General features: G+C 35.8%; 2 protein-coding genes across 3 annotated transcripts; one reads left to right on the forward strand and one right to left on the reverse strand.

Annotated features, from left to right (window-relative positions):
• Window positions 1-192: 192 nt before the first annotated feature.
• LOC125212970 (altered inheritance of mitochondria protein 32-like) lies at window positions 193-3,355 on the reverse strand. The gene is made up of 5 exons (XM_048113285.1): window positions 3,014-3,355; window positions 2,461-2,546; window positions 1,470-1,775; window positions 1,231-1,314; window positions 193-815 (listed from the first exon to the last, which is right to left on the reverse strand). The coding sequence occupies exons 1-5, from the start codon at window positions 3,263-3,265 to the stop codon at window positions 491-493; spliced, it is 1,053 nt and encodes a 350-aa protein (XP_047969242.1). The 5' UTR covers window positions 3,266-3,355; the 3' UTR covers window positions 193-490.
• Window positions 3,356-6,017: 2,662 nt separating this feature from the next.
• Window positions 6,018-10,917, forward strand: LOC125215333 (glycosylphosphatidylinositol anchor attachment 1 protein-like). Of its 2 annotated transcripts, XM_048116721.1 has the most exons (7): window positions 6,018-6,756; window positions 6,852-6,943; window positions 7,374-7,473; window positions 8,369-9,224; window positions 9,443-9,567; window positions 9,758-9,778; window positions 9,848-10,917. In XM_048116721.1, exons 1-7 carry the CDS (start codon window positions 6,668-6,670, stop codon window positions 10,620-10,622), a joined length of 2,058 nt encoding a protein of 685 aa, XP_047972678.1. In that variant the 5' UTR covers window positions 6,018-6,667; the 3' UTR covers window positions 10,623-10,917. The 2 variants fall into 2 exon arrangements, with proteins under 2 accessions (XP_047972678.1, XP_047972677.1); XM_048116720.1 differs by having other exon boundaries at window positions 6,024-6,756; window positions 9,758-10,917.
• The last annotated feature ends 2,764 nt before the right edge of the window (window positions 10,918-13,681 follow it).

The following is a 13,681-nucleotide window of genomic DNA, read 5'->3' on the forward strand; positions in this document are numbered from 1 at the left end:
TCTTCTACGACAAAAAATATAACGATGTTTTTTGTCGTGGCTGCCCACAAATGCTTCCGGGAGCTACTGCTATAAACATCAACTCCCTTTATTGGGCTGGTTAGCAGAAGTTTTTTGACAATATAAAAATCCTTTTTATATGCATAAGTCGAAAGTGACTATTTCATGCAATGAGCAATTTGAACAGAAACAAACAAAAAACATAGCCATTGTATATAACCGGTAATGCCACTCAGCAAAAAACAGGACATACTATATGGTTCAGTCATTTAGCCAACCACAGCACAAATGTTATACGGCTAGGCAATTGGGGATGACGAATCAGCATTCAGTATTGGTGTATCAACCAGCGTCTACGAGATCTCAGATAACTACATTCCGAGACTAATGCAATCACAGGTATTCTGATATTTATTCATATAACCTTCAGCATCTGTATAAAATCATGGGCACGCAACTTCCTATTTGAAAATATGGTAAAATACTCCCTTCATCTTGCCCTACGGTACACACCATATGCCACAGCGATAGTAGCCACCGCACCCACCACAGCGACAGTTGTGAGGACTTGACGCTGCTCCCATTTCCCGGTCCAGGCAGAGAGTCCTTGTGGTTCCTTGTCTGTCTTCTCCACAACCTCATTCATGCAGCATGAGAAACCATTAGCACCTTGGCAACAGCCTCCCACGTTTTTTGTTGTTTCTCCAGCAGCAACCTCTTGAGGCTGTTGCTCATGGTTGTTTGTGCCTGTTCCATTAGCAACCTTTGGTTCCTCGACCTTTTCAGCTTCTTTGACAGCTACACCCATCTGCCCCCTGGAAAATAGCCACAATACTTCCAGTGTTAATAAACAATGAAAAACCCTACTCAATCATTATTCAAAAACAAAGTTCCCATATTGTCTGAATCAGATCACAAAAATAAATAGGTGCACAGTTCATCGTGAGAAGTTTAAAGTTTTCTACATGGTAGTTGGCTTTGTATGTTGTTTCATGAGTAAGCAAAACAGGATGTATCTAACTTTTTGCCTTTGAGATGTAGTTGATCCAATGCACATATACAAAACCATTAAGAACATCATTGCTGCTCTCACTACGACCCAAAGAGATCTTGAAAATCACTTTTACTTTTGTTTGCCAGAGAAGTGAAACAGTGGCTTCAACTAGCCTGCAGCTTTAAACATGACATTGGTTCTTAAGTCGTACTACTATCAAGGAGGAAAACACAAACCTCCAGATCCGCTCAATGACTTCTCCCTTCCCAATTTGTGTATCAATTAATTCAAGAACGTCACTCGGTGTGACATACCCATACCTGCAGAAAGAAAAAAGAAGATAATATTACTATTACGATAGTCAATAGACCTTCTTTAATATAGATATACATGCAATACAGCTTAACATGTGTTCAAGCAGTCCTGAGCATATTTGAGTAACATAACACACTGCAATTAGATGCAGAGTCCTTACCAGTTGCCAGCAACCTTTCCATCAGAATCAGCACTAAAGATTATCACATTTCCTGCATACTTGTGTCCTCCTATATGTGAGCAAGCAGTCACAAAGACAGGATCGCTCAAATTCTTGGATGCAATCTCCTCTTTGAACTTTTCAATTAAAGGTGGGCCACAGACACCACATCTCCTGTCTCGTTGGTTATGAGCACAAACAAACACATATGAACCATTCAACTCCTCCTGTACTCCAGAAAGCCAAGGTTTTCCACTCACTAGTACGTCCTCAACAAAGCTATCAACATCTGACTCTGTCAAACCCCTTCACAAACAAAACACAAAGTTTAAAAGCTGTTAGAAGTTACTAAATCAAGGAGCCAATATAAAGATGCAATCATGTGATTCATGATTAGATCCCCTAAACATGCACCAAAACACTATATAAATATAGAAAGTAGAAGCTTATAAAGTACATGCCAACTAATTGGTCATCAGGTGTGTGTTAGCATTACCAACAGTTACAGAATTGACTATAGGATGGTCAGGCAGCACCATTTTCTTCTGTTTAGGATTTTACATAAACCTAGAATTGCTAAGTCTAAATTGAGTATCACTCAGTGTTTGTAATCTTTCATTTCAAAAGTTAAATAAGCAAATGGGAAATTTGCAAAAGCAGCAATATCATATAAACTTTTATCCCATGGTAAATGAATATCTTAGAATAACACGTTGGCTTCATAAATTTTTTTAGTAATTGAATAGCTTTGACAAAAAAACAGCACTGTTTTGCTTAATAAATTAAAGAGCCAATTAAACTAAACATGAACAACTCAATGCGCCCCCTAGCCCTGGGTGGCCCTGAATTTCTTGATCAATCATTCCATTTGATACGGATACCTGCCTACTGTGAGTCTGTGACACACAGTCAGCCCCTATGTGGGCATCTCAGTGACATTTCACAACACTGGTGAACCAAGTTCAGATAAGGAATCAAGTTCTGTTAATACCTGTATACAGTCATCTGAGGGAAAATGAGAACATCTCCATCCGACAAGTTCATATCATGGGCTGCCTCGCATATGGTCAAACGAGTCTACAATTCAAAAATCATCAAAACTTTTAGGTATCATGATTGTCTTTCTCAATGTTAGATCTAGAATATAAATATGCCTAACCTAATAAGGCGGCATATCATATTATATCAAGAAACAGAAAACAGCAGCAGATCCAAAATTGAAATCTAAACATGAACTATTCACCAAGTTCGGTCAGTCAATAAACTGAATCAAACAGCAAACAGCGTCATGATCTGACCGATCGAGCTAAATAAGAACAGCAATAGTATACCATAAATCAATAACAGAACATACATATCAAACCACACAAAAATTAGGTTTAGCTAAATCGATAGTAAAAGCCTAAAAACTGATTCAACTACATACCTAAACCATGTGTATTAACATGAAATGCAGACTACGTTACTGAACATCCAACGAAAATTAAAATATCAAACTCTAAAGGAAAAAAAGAGCTAAAAATAAGCGTATTTGTTAGGCTGACCTTGATTTTGTTATCGCTCCTACGAGCTTTGAGAGCGGAAGCGAACTTCTTAGGTAGCGGATCGGAGTCGGAATCCTCGACTTTGGAGGGCCACGAGTCGTGCGACTTGTAGCAGAGGAAGACGTGGCGCTCGAAGTAGTCAACGGTGCCGGCGAGGTTTGTCTGGTACATCTCGGTGCGCTCGAATCCGTACTTAGCGTCGACATCGTCCGCGGCGACGACGGCGGCGTAAGACTTGGGTTCTCCGGCCATGGCAATGGAAATGGGGTTGATTGAGAGTGTTGGAAGATTTTTGGAGAGGTGTTTGGAGGAGATGGAGGGGAGATATAAGCGTGTGATTGGGGAGAAAAAGAATCGCGTTGAGCACATGATATAAATCGCTGTTTAAAACTCAATAGTCACACACGCCCAACCAATTCAAACCACACTGATATTGTGCGCGTGACCTACCGGTCATACACACTCAAACCACTATTTCAATTTTCTACTTCATTATAAAAAATATAATTTGCATATGATGATTCTATTCCTTTTTCTTAGGAGTATTTAATTATCTTAACAAATGCCAAATTAGATCATTTTAGTAATGGATATTACTCATTTAAATCACAAAATATAATTAACTTCTGATCAATATATACAATATGAAAATGAAATATTAAATGACTACATTTTCATTTTTCTCAATTGTTTACAAAATATTGTTGTTTTATTAAAATGTGTAGTTTTTTTTTTCTTACTTTAGTGAAACAAGCACCACCCAAATATGTTGTATTGAACACATAAGTGATAATTGAGACTATTTAAACAATTTGATTAATATTTAATTTTCAAACATTATGATATTAATTAAAATTTGATCAAATTTTTTTATTTAAATTATTGGCCCCACTGTCCCTAGAAAATGATACTATTACTATACTGTATTACTTAGGTGGAGCTAGTCTACAATGTATTGAGATTTAATACACGCAAACACAGATTTTATATTTTAGTTATATATAATTGGACCTAGTCTAGAGTTTCAACTTTAAACCAAAACTTGGTCTAATTGATCTATTAATTGTGTGGGGAAGCTTCAGCAGGGATTTCAATACTTTCAATATTATGTAAGTAGTATATAATTGGAGCATTTATTATTAAGCCGAGCTACTATTGCCTTCACATTTTCGGAAAGTTTTGATTTTAACCTTTCGCAAATTATTTTTTGCGTGAATATTCGAACCCATTTTAACGATTGATATCTATTTTTAAAAATTAAAAAAATTATTAAATTAATAAAGCTTAGTAGTAATGATACGGAAAATACACTGTGTTCGAATGTGTATAGTTGAAGGCGTGAAGCAACAAGGAAAACTAAGCTTGGAAAATTTTGATCATTACTTCATCAGAAAGAAAGTGATGATTGCAACACTTTGTACTACTATTATGAATAGTATATTGGATTTTGACAAACGAAAATTTCACAAGCATTCATTCAAACCTAGGTTTGTAAAAAGGAACTCCATTGAAACACACAAGTAGATAATTACCCAACACAAAATTCACTTTTATTAATTACAAGTACTATTAACTTTATAAATAAGCCATATGTTTAAATCATGGGACGAGTTTAGATTGCGACAAATCGGTTCAAAACTTATTGGATCATGAGTCAGTTTTGGATCGATTTTTGAGCTCTTCGAATCGAGTTTATTCAAACTAATCACACACATTGAACAATTAGCATAACTATACGTTATATCTAGAGGTGTCGAAACGGGTATCCGCGGGTATCTACACCCGATTTTGCGGGTACCCGAACCCGAAAAATCCAATTTTTACCTACCCGAACCCGACCCGCAAGGCTAAACGGGTATCCCGAATACCCGCATCGGATACCCGAACCCGCAGCTGCGGGTACCCGCACCCGTTGTGTGCATGTTGGCTGCAATGAACCGCTACAATATTTATATAGATTTTGTCTAATTAATTCTCTCATACATGACCGATGTGGGATTAGCATTGTGGGAGTCATATTCATTCCATACAAGTTCATGTTAATATTTAATTAAATATTGATAAAAGTTTAGCTTTACTTATTTTCTTATTTCTTATTTCAATATGAATTAATTAATTAATTAATATATGGACAAATAATGGTGTAAATAATTTCTTTATTTCTTTATTGGAGTATTTCTTATTTCAATATGAATTAATTTTTAATTAACATATGGACAAATAATGGTGTAAATAATTTCTTTATTTTAGCACTATACTCCAGTAATCATAATACCAAGTAGAAGCCTTTAATAAAAATAATTGTAAATATTCTATGCAAAGGACATTTCATTAAAATATTGCGAAATAGATATATAAATATTTTGCAAATTTTAAAGCTTAATAAGAAATATTCTTAATTAATTTGGTTTACTATGCTTAATTTTTTTTGTTTATTTCATAATTCACATTAATATTGGTTGATTGCTTGTATGGTTTTTATCACAAAAATATGTATATATGTATGTAATCATAGAAGTGAACGATTGTTTGTGGTTAGAAAATTAAACCATCAATTTCTCTCGGAAATATTTTGTTTATAATCATCTCTTCCAATGAGTTTCATATTTGCATGAATTTTCAGTTGTCCCACATCGGGGATGGAATGGATGGTTGTTTGAGTTTGTGTATTATAAGTATTATAGGGTGAGTAAATGCTAGACTTGTGTAAATAAAAGGTACAAACATTAATGAAGTCGGGTATTGCGGGTTATTCGGGTATACCCGCTCGGGTAACGGGTATACCCGATACCCGATATTTTCATGCATACAGTACCCGATCCCGAACCCGTACCCGATTTTTTCGGATAGCGGGTATCGGGTCGGGTTCGGGATTACCCGATACCCGCTACCCGTTTGGTCACCCCTAGACTTATATCTATAAGAATATGAAAATATAGTGATACTCTCTTCGTTCTACCATAAGTGAGATACTTTATTTTTTCACTTATTTTTTAAAAATAACTATAAAATAGTTAAAGCGAAAATAATATAAAGTAACGATGAGAATAATGGAGAGATTATTGCTAAATTAAATGTTTTTTCACGCATTTTCACTCACTCAATTTTTGCTAATTTAAATATTTTAGTATACTAGTAATATATTCACATAAACGAATTTGAATTGTGAAAAATGTTGTACTGCTTATATTTCCGATTCGATTTGATGTAAAATATGAAGCGGATATGGGGTGGTTCGAGAACCGGACGAAAATCAATGAACACCAAGGGGCTGGGGCACCGCAAGCACTGTCGCACTCTAGTGTCTATTCCTCTGTCTCCCGAATTCCGGCCATTCCACCGGCAACCTCACACCCACCATTTCCACGCCAAGAGCCTCACTCTTTAATTTGTGCTACCTGTCTCTGTTTCTCTTTAATTTTTTCTGCCTTAATTATTTTTTTCCTACTCCAAAACTAGAATACCCATATGCTGAAAAAGGAATTAATTGGGATTGTGTGTGGGTGGATGTGGCTAATTTGGTTTTGGTTAATCGAGATCATCGATTGGTTCTAACTGAAACTGAACTGTCTCCACCCCTGAATCTATACTCAAAAAAGGGAAGCTTGTTATTAATAATTAATCGAGACTCAGGAAGCTTGACGCCGACCGACGATGGCGGAAGTTGCAGCTGTCGTCAAACCGAAGCCGCGGCCAATTATTCGGATCGGCCTTTTTCTCATTTCTCACAGTCTTTTAGTCAGGTATGATCGGTGTAGATTTCGAGAATTATGGGAAGACTAGAGTAGTTCCTTACTGCCAAGGAAACTTAAAACTGGTTTTGAAATCGAATTTTCAGCATCATATGTTGCGTAGCTGGAGTTTTAACTCTCCTGCTTTTGCCTGTTCTCGCCAAGAACACTTATATCTCGGAGAATGCGTTAATGCCTGGTAGGTTTTACCTCTCTCTCTCTAGATTATTCTGTACGGTAGTCATTTATAATGTGGTCATTTGTGAAAAAAATTTGTTGAGCTGTTGCTTGTGAAAATTTTGTAGTGGATTAGAGCACCACTTACTTTTTGTGGATTTATTTGTGATCCATACTAAAATCACTTGTTTGTACGATTGTGTATATGTCAATCTTGAGCAGTATCAGAAAATACCACAGTTTGTTGTAATCAGGATTTTTGAGTTGATTTTTGTTGGTAGGTGTGGTTTATTCTAAATACTTTGCTGCTTCAGTTTTATGCTTGAACTTGTGCCAATTTGGCAATAAAGATAGTTACTACTATCAAAAAAGAAAAATAACATGATTTTTTACATTCATTTTTATCGCTGATGATATTGTTCCTCCCTTCTTTTTGCACTGTCAATTTGTAGGTTCTGCAAGCCCAATGCTCTCTAGTGCTGATGCTTCAGATGGGCATATATTTTTAAACAAGATAATGAGTATAGATTCAATTTCTACCAACACTGGCATGTAGGTATTTCTTTCAAGGCTGTGGTTGTGCAGATGCGTTAGTGTCATATATTTGTCTACTTATATGCCTTTGTTGTATAATTTATTGGGTTGAATATATTCCAAAGGTGTGTGCTTATTATGCTTTCAATTGGTCATGTTATGGCCATCCTAATCTATCTACCTCATCCATTTTCTCCATGTTATGCTCTTACAATGAATCTAGTTGAATTTCTAACACCATCACACGCTTTCTCCCTCTTGTGGCATTAAATATGCCCACCTTGTCATCACATCCTTAAGTATTTGTCTTCTATCACACCTCCTTCACCCTATCCAGTTACATTATTTTTACGGTATTTAAGTGGAGTGATGGTGGTTGCATTGGTTAATTTTGGTGGTTAGGTGGTCCATATATGATGGCAAAAGCTTTTAATAAGGAAAAAGAAATTTGGGTTGCACCAGTTGAATTTTGAATTCAGATTCTGTCCACAACAACTCATCTAAGCTTTTTCCCTCTGATTTGCATTTAAGGACAGATGTATTCCTCAACATGTAAAACTATATTGAGATACGCTGATAGAGTGTCCCACTTTTGAAGTAGTTTGCATCACAAGGCTATGCTCCTCTTACGACTGAAATATGTTTCTGAAAATATCTGCATAATGACTGAGAGATGAGTTGGTGTATTGATTCTTTAAAACCAAAGGCAAGCGGGACAGCATTCAATTGCAAAAGCTCAATACATGAATGATTTTTGGCCTTGTTTCGAGCACTTATACTAGTTTAGAAAAAAGTATATTGTCATTGCCTTCAAGAATTTGTTGGACTTGCTTCTTCCTGCATTTGTTAGAGTTGTTGAGCTCTTGGAACTTATCCATGGTCTTGATTTATGCCTTGTAAAATTTCCATGCAGTGAAATTCCAGAGATGATAGGAAAGCACATAATAGAATCAGGCGGTGAAGTTAATTATCACCAAATCCAACCAATATCTGATAATTTTCACCCCCTGCAGTTTTTCTTGGGTCCTGATGTCGGTATAGTCCGAGAAAACTACAGTTGTACATCTTATGGGATCAATACTGTTGGAATAGTAAGAGCTCCACGTGGTGATGGGAAGGAAGCTATTGTTATAGTAACACCTTATAATTCTGTCAAGACCACTACTAGTGAAGCATTATCTCTTGGCGTTGCATACTCAGTCTTCTCTCTACTTTCTCGAGTTAGTTGGCTTGCTAAAGATATCATATGGCTTGCTGCTGATTCAAGACATGGGGAACATGCTGCAGTTGCTGCATGGCTGAGAGATTATTATGCTCTATCACGTGGTGACTTGGAGAAAAATCAGGATATGTGCGGTGCAAGTAGTGTTCTTGGGCATGAATTGACTTCTGTAAAGAGAAATGGGGTTTCTAATGGTTTTCGACGTGCTGGCACAATGGCAGCTGCGCTTGTCATTAAGGTTGCTGAAAGAAGCACAGGATTTGAGAAGGATGGTCTCAAGATATATGCTGAAGCTTCCAACGGGCAGATGCCAAATCTGGACCTCATCAACATTGTCAATTATTTGGCTGTGCATGGACAGGGATTACAAGTGAGGGTAGAGAAAATTTGGTCTCTGCTTGATTCTTGGTGGCTGTACAGCCTGGGTGAACTACAGGAGTTGCTCGGCAAGGTTGCTAAGAGCTTAAATCCTGATTGGAAAATTGGCATACCTGCTTCTGACTACGTCGAAGGCTGCGCCACTCTTGCCAGTTCCCTTTACAATCAGGTAATTGCTTTAATTTCATGGATGCCTTTACAATTTATGTGAAGTACTGATGTATCATCTTACCTACTTTTTTAACCACTCTATCGTCTTCTTGAAAATAGTTCTTACAAATGGCCTTTGAGGATTAATTTCTACTTGTTTTAACAACTTTCTTCAAGGCTTAAATGTGCCGTTACCCTTTATTCACTTTTAGATTGCATTCCTGTCATTTATATCAGGCTTTAGGCGTTCCAACTGGTCCACATGGTGCCTTCCGTGATTTTCAAGTTGATTCTATTACTTTGGAATTCTCACCAAGGTTCTCGTCAAGTCAGAGGGTTCTGTTCCTTTTGCATGCTGGGAGGTCAGTTTGTGCTTCCTCCTGTGTCCCCATATATAGTTAAACCAAGCAATGCTAGTGATTCATTTGCCTGATGCTAATAAATTTCTTCTGCTCTTTTTTCAATTTTCTTGTCCTATTTGCTCCATGTGGTTATTGTATATTTATTTCTAAATTATGTTCCTCCACTAAGACGAGTTCACCTTCTTTACAGGTTGGTTGAAGGAGTCATAAGGTCTGTGAATAATCTTCTCGAGAAGTTTCATCAGTCCTTTTTTCTGTATCTCATGACATCGCCGAATAGGTTTGTTTCAGTTGGGATATACATGATTGCCTTTGCATTGCTCATTGCACCCCTTCCATTGGTTGCTGCTGCTCTCTTTTCCGATGCTAGTAAATCGAAGTCTGGGAAGGATGATGTCAGTTTGGAACCATCTCATCCTGGTGAATCAATCCCAACTTTTACAGCATGGAACTGGCTTCACACTGCAAAAACTGTTCTCATTGTCCATTTATGGGGTGCAATCGTAACAATAATTCCTTATTTTCTCTGCCAGTTTCCTAATTCCTCACCATTAACCAGCCTTTTGATGTGGACCGTGTCTTCATTAGTTGGGCTCTTCTTCACATGTGCAGCATCTGGTTCTTTATCTATTCCACGTGCAAGCCAACTGCAAATCAGGGAATGGACTCTCCTTAAGGCTGTGACTGTTGCTGCTGCTTTCATAGGACTCTGTCTCATGTCTGTGATAAATTATGCAACAGCACAAATCGGAGCCCTGCTACTAGTTCCGATGTGTTTAATGGCTGTACCCTTGAGGATCGACGTGTCAGCCAAAACGATGAAGGCACTTCTCCATGGAGCTTGTAACATTTTATTGGTATTTGCTGGATTTCCTCCAACTGCATTTCTTTTGTTGAGAGGTGCATTAGATAGTTTCGACAGAGTCAGATTAGATGACTTCTGGAATTGGACCGAGTCCCTTAGGGCATGGAACAGTGCTACTTACATATATATTTGCATGGTTCATCTCCCCTGCTGGGTTCTCTGTATTCGCATTTTACTACATCGTCGTTGAGCTGTCCCAAACGCGTACACTCCTCCCTCGTTGTATCAGTTCATTAGATATCAAGACAGTATACAATTACTTTGCTTAAGCTCAAAGATTGTCTTAGCTTGGACCTTTGTAGTTTACTAGGTGTATTTCATGCTATCAGATTTCATGAAAAGGGAGCCCCTCCCTTTATAGAAACAATTGCTTCTTTTACTCTTGGCATGGAAATCTGTCTTACTTGGATGCTTTTCAGCAGATTGGCAGTTGTAGCAGCAAAGGGAGTTGCACCTTTTTATCAAAATTTATTGTTTTTATCAAACAACTCTATATTTTTCATGCAAATTAAATGTGGCAATAGTACAAGTGTGATTAACAATATCATTGTTGAATATGGACACATACAAATACCAAAGTAGTACTAGTACAATAGTATTGCAATATACGAAAAATGTAACATTACAGTAGAAATTTAGTGTTTTATTATTTATTTAAAAGACCACCAAAAACATAGATAAATTGACAAAAATATTTTTTACTATTTAAGTCACAATACGAAACGGTTGTCTCAAAAACAATACGGTAAATCACAAGGATAATATAATATGGAGGGATAGAGATTGTGATTGAATGGATTGCAATTTGCAGGTGCACAACAAAGTACCATCCGTATAATCGACGGCTTGATGAAAGAGAAAAAGAATAATCACCGCTTTTTGCGGGCTATACTCCCACTTTTGGCGCCAAATCCAATTCTCAATTCGCTTCCCGCCCAGATTCTACGGGCAGCCCGGGTAGAGTACAGTGTTTTCATTTTCAACGGAGGCCCCCCCCCAGAAGAGGTATATGGGCCTGAACCCACTCGGTTTGTGGGCTCATCAAATAGGCCTATTTGGTCTATGGCTTTGGGGGATGTTTCGCTTCATATTTTTAGATTTTTCAATGCTTCACTAAATACTGTACTACTAAGTGTTATATTCTTTTTTATTTTAATTTATTTTCACTTTAATTATTTTATATTATTTTTACAAAACAAATACAAAATTAAGTGCACCTTATGGTGGAACGGAAGAAATATTATATTTTTTTATATAAACTTTATAAGTAAAACTGCAATTCTCTTCTACTACAAAAATCTAATGCCGGGAATTTTTTACTTTAACTTTGAATAAGATGGAGAACATAATTTCGAACTTTGGAGGCCAAATTTATAAAATATGGACAGAAGATAAGTTCTTCAATTAAATATGAGCATCGCAACTTATTTATGCATATATCCTTAGGGGCATGTTAGGGTGCCACCACCCCTTAAAATAACACCATACCACCATTTCTAGCCAATCATTTGTACACGTGGACGAATAATAAGCTGCCACGTGGCAAAAAAAAGAAAAGGTTGAAAAGCTCGGCCAGCAATTTGTTGCTCTTTATACAACAATATCCAACAATATCCAGCAATATCCAGCAATTTGTTGCTCTTTATCCAGCAATATCCAACACGCTATACAACAATCTATAGATTGCTATGTAGTGTTTGTAATATTGTTGTGTAACGTTTATAATATTGCTGTATATGTAGTGTCATGGTGTCACTTTAAGAAGTGTTGTCATTTTAACATAAACCTATATCATTATAAGTAATTGGATATTTTTCCGATTTAACATAAAACATCATATTGTATTCAGTGTATCGGTAAATTAAAATTTTTAAGAGTAGAATATTACATATCTCGACTAAAACCAAAATATAAATCTAAAATTTATATGTAAACTAATAAAATTTTGTCAATATTTAGATAATCATAAAACTGCAATAAATCACATCTATGTGTAAGCTAGACTCGTAAAGATAACAAAAATAGTAAGGGAAAAAAGAAAAGCATCTTTACCCAGTTGACCAATAGCAAAATTTTCCAATTCAATCAATTCAAAATGAATGTGTACACCGCAAAAGCTCAAATCTCCATTTTTCTTCCCATAATAACTCCGAATACAACCTAAGGGAATTCAAAAATGGGAGGGAATTGAAAAAAGTATGGAAAGAATTAAATGAAGGTGAGTAATTAAATGGCACTGTATTAATTGTGGAATCTTCTATTACATAGGATTCCTCTCAAATCCCATGTGTGCATGTCTAATGTATTCTAATCATTCCTTCTTTTTTTCTTGCAACCTTAAATATCTTCATGCATAGGATTCTATTCATTAATACTAACCCAATAATGACTTTTGAGGTGATTTGGTAATAACTACATTTATAGACACTGTGTGAAATTTAATGTTTATTACGTAAAATTTAGCATGTATATGACCGGCATTCTTCTCTATTGACTGAAAAAAATTCCATATTTGTTAGTGCATTTTATGAATTCAAAAGGCAGTTTCTGCAAGTGATATTAAAATATAAATATATTAATACAGTAGTACAAAAATAATGGATTAACAATTTTTAAGGAAAAATATATGGCGACTTTGTGAAAAATATTCTAGAAGGGGTCTTTTCTCAAGAGAAACTTTTACTCATTTTTATCAAAGCTTAACAATATAATTCAGGAATCTTTTAATCTTTTATAACTTCCAAATTTTTTCAAATTGTTTGTTTAATCAGAACTATACTAATAAAAAAAATTGAATACATGGATTCCCAAAATATAAATCCATTGAAACTTTTCAATCAAAATAAATCCACCGACAGGTCAACTAATTTTGACTTATTGAATGGTCGTCAACTTTGGTCAAACTCGATCATTAATTACAGAAAAAATCAATCATTTATTTAATTTTAAATTAAAGAAATTCATTTAATTGAACAGTGTTACACGTTATTATTCATTATTGTTAGCACTGTAACGCATTAATTGCGCGTTAGTTTCATCAAGTTGCTTAAAATTAAGGATGGACATAGAGGGGCCGTGGGTGTACCCTGCACCGACGACAGGACCACATTCTTAAAATTTTAAAAATTTAAAATGTGCATTCTATTTAATTAACTACTACAATAATAGCAATGCAATACTTGTAAATTGTTCAATTTTCATTATGACTAATTTAATTACATTTTGTAGTTTTGTAGCAATATTGTGTTT

The sequence above is a fragment of the Salvia hispanica genome, chromosome 3 (genome assembly GCF_023119035.1).
Source record: "Salvia hispanica cultivar TCC Black 2014 chromosome 3, UniMelb_Shisp_WGS_1.0, whole genome shotgun sequence".
Lineage (NCBI taxonomy): Eukaryota > Viridiplantae > Streptophyta > Magnoliopsida > Lamiales > Lamiaceae > Salvia > Salvia hispanica.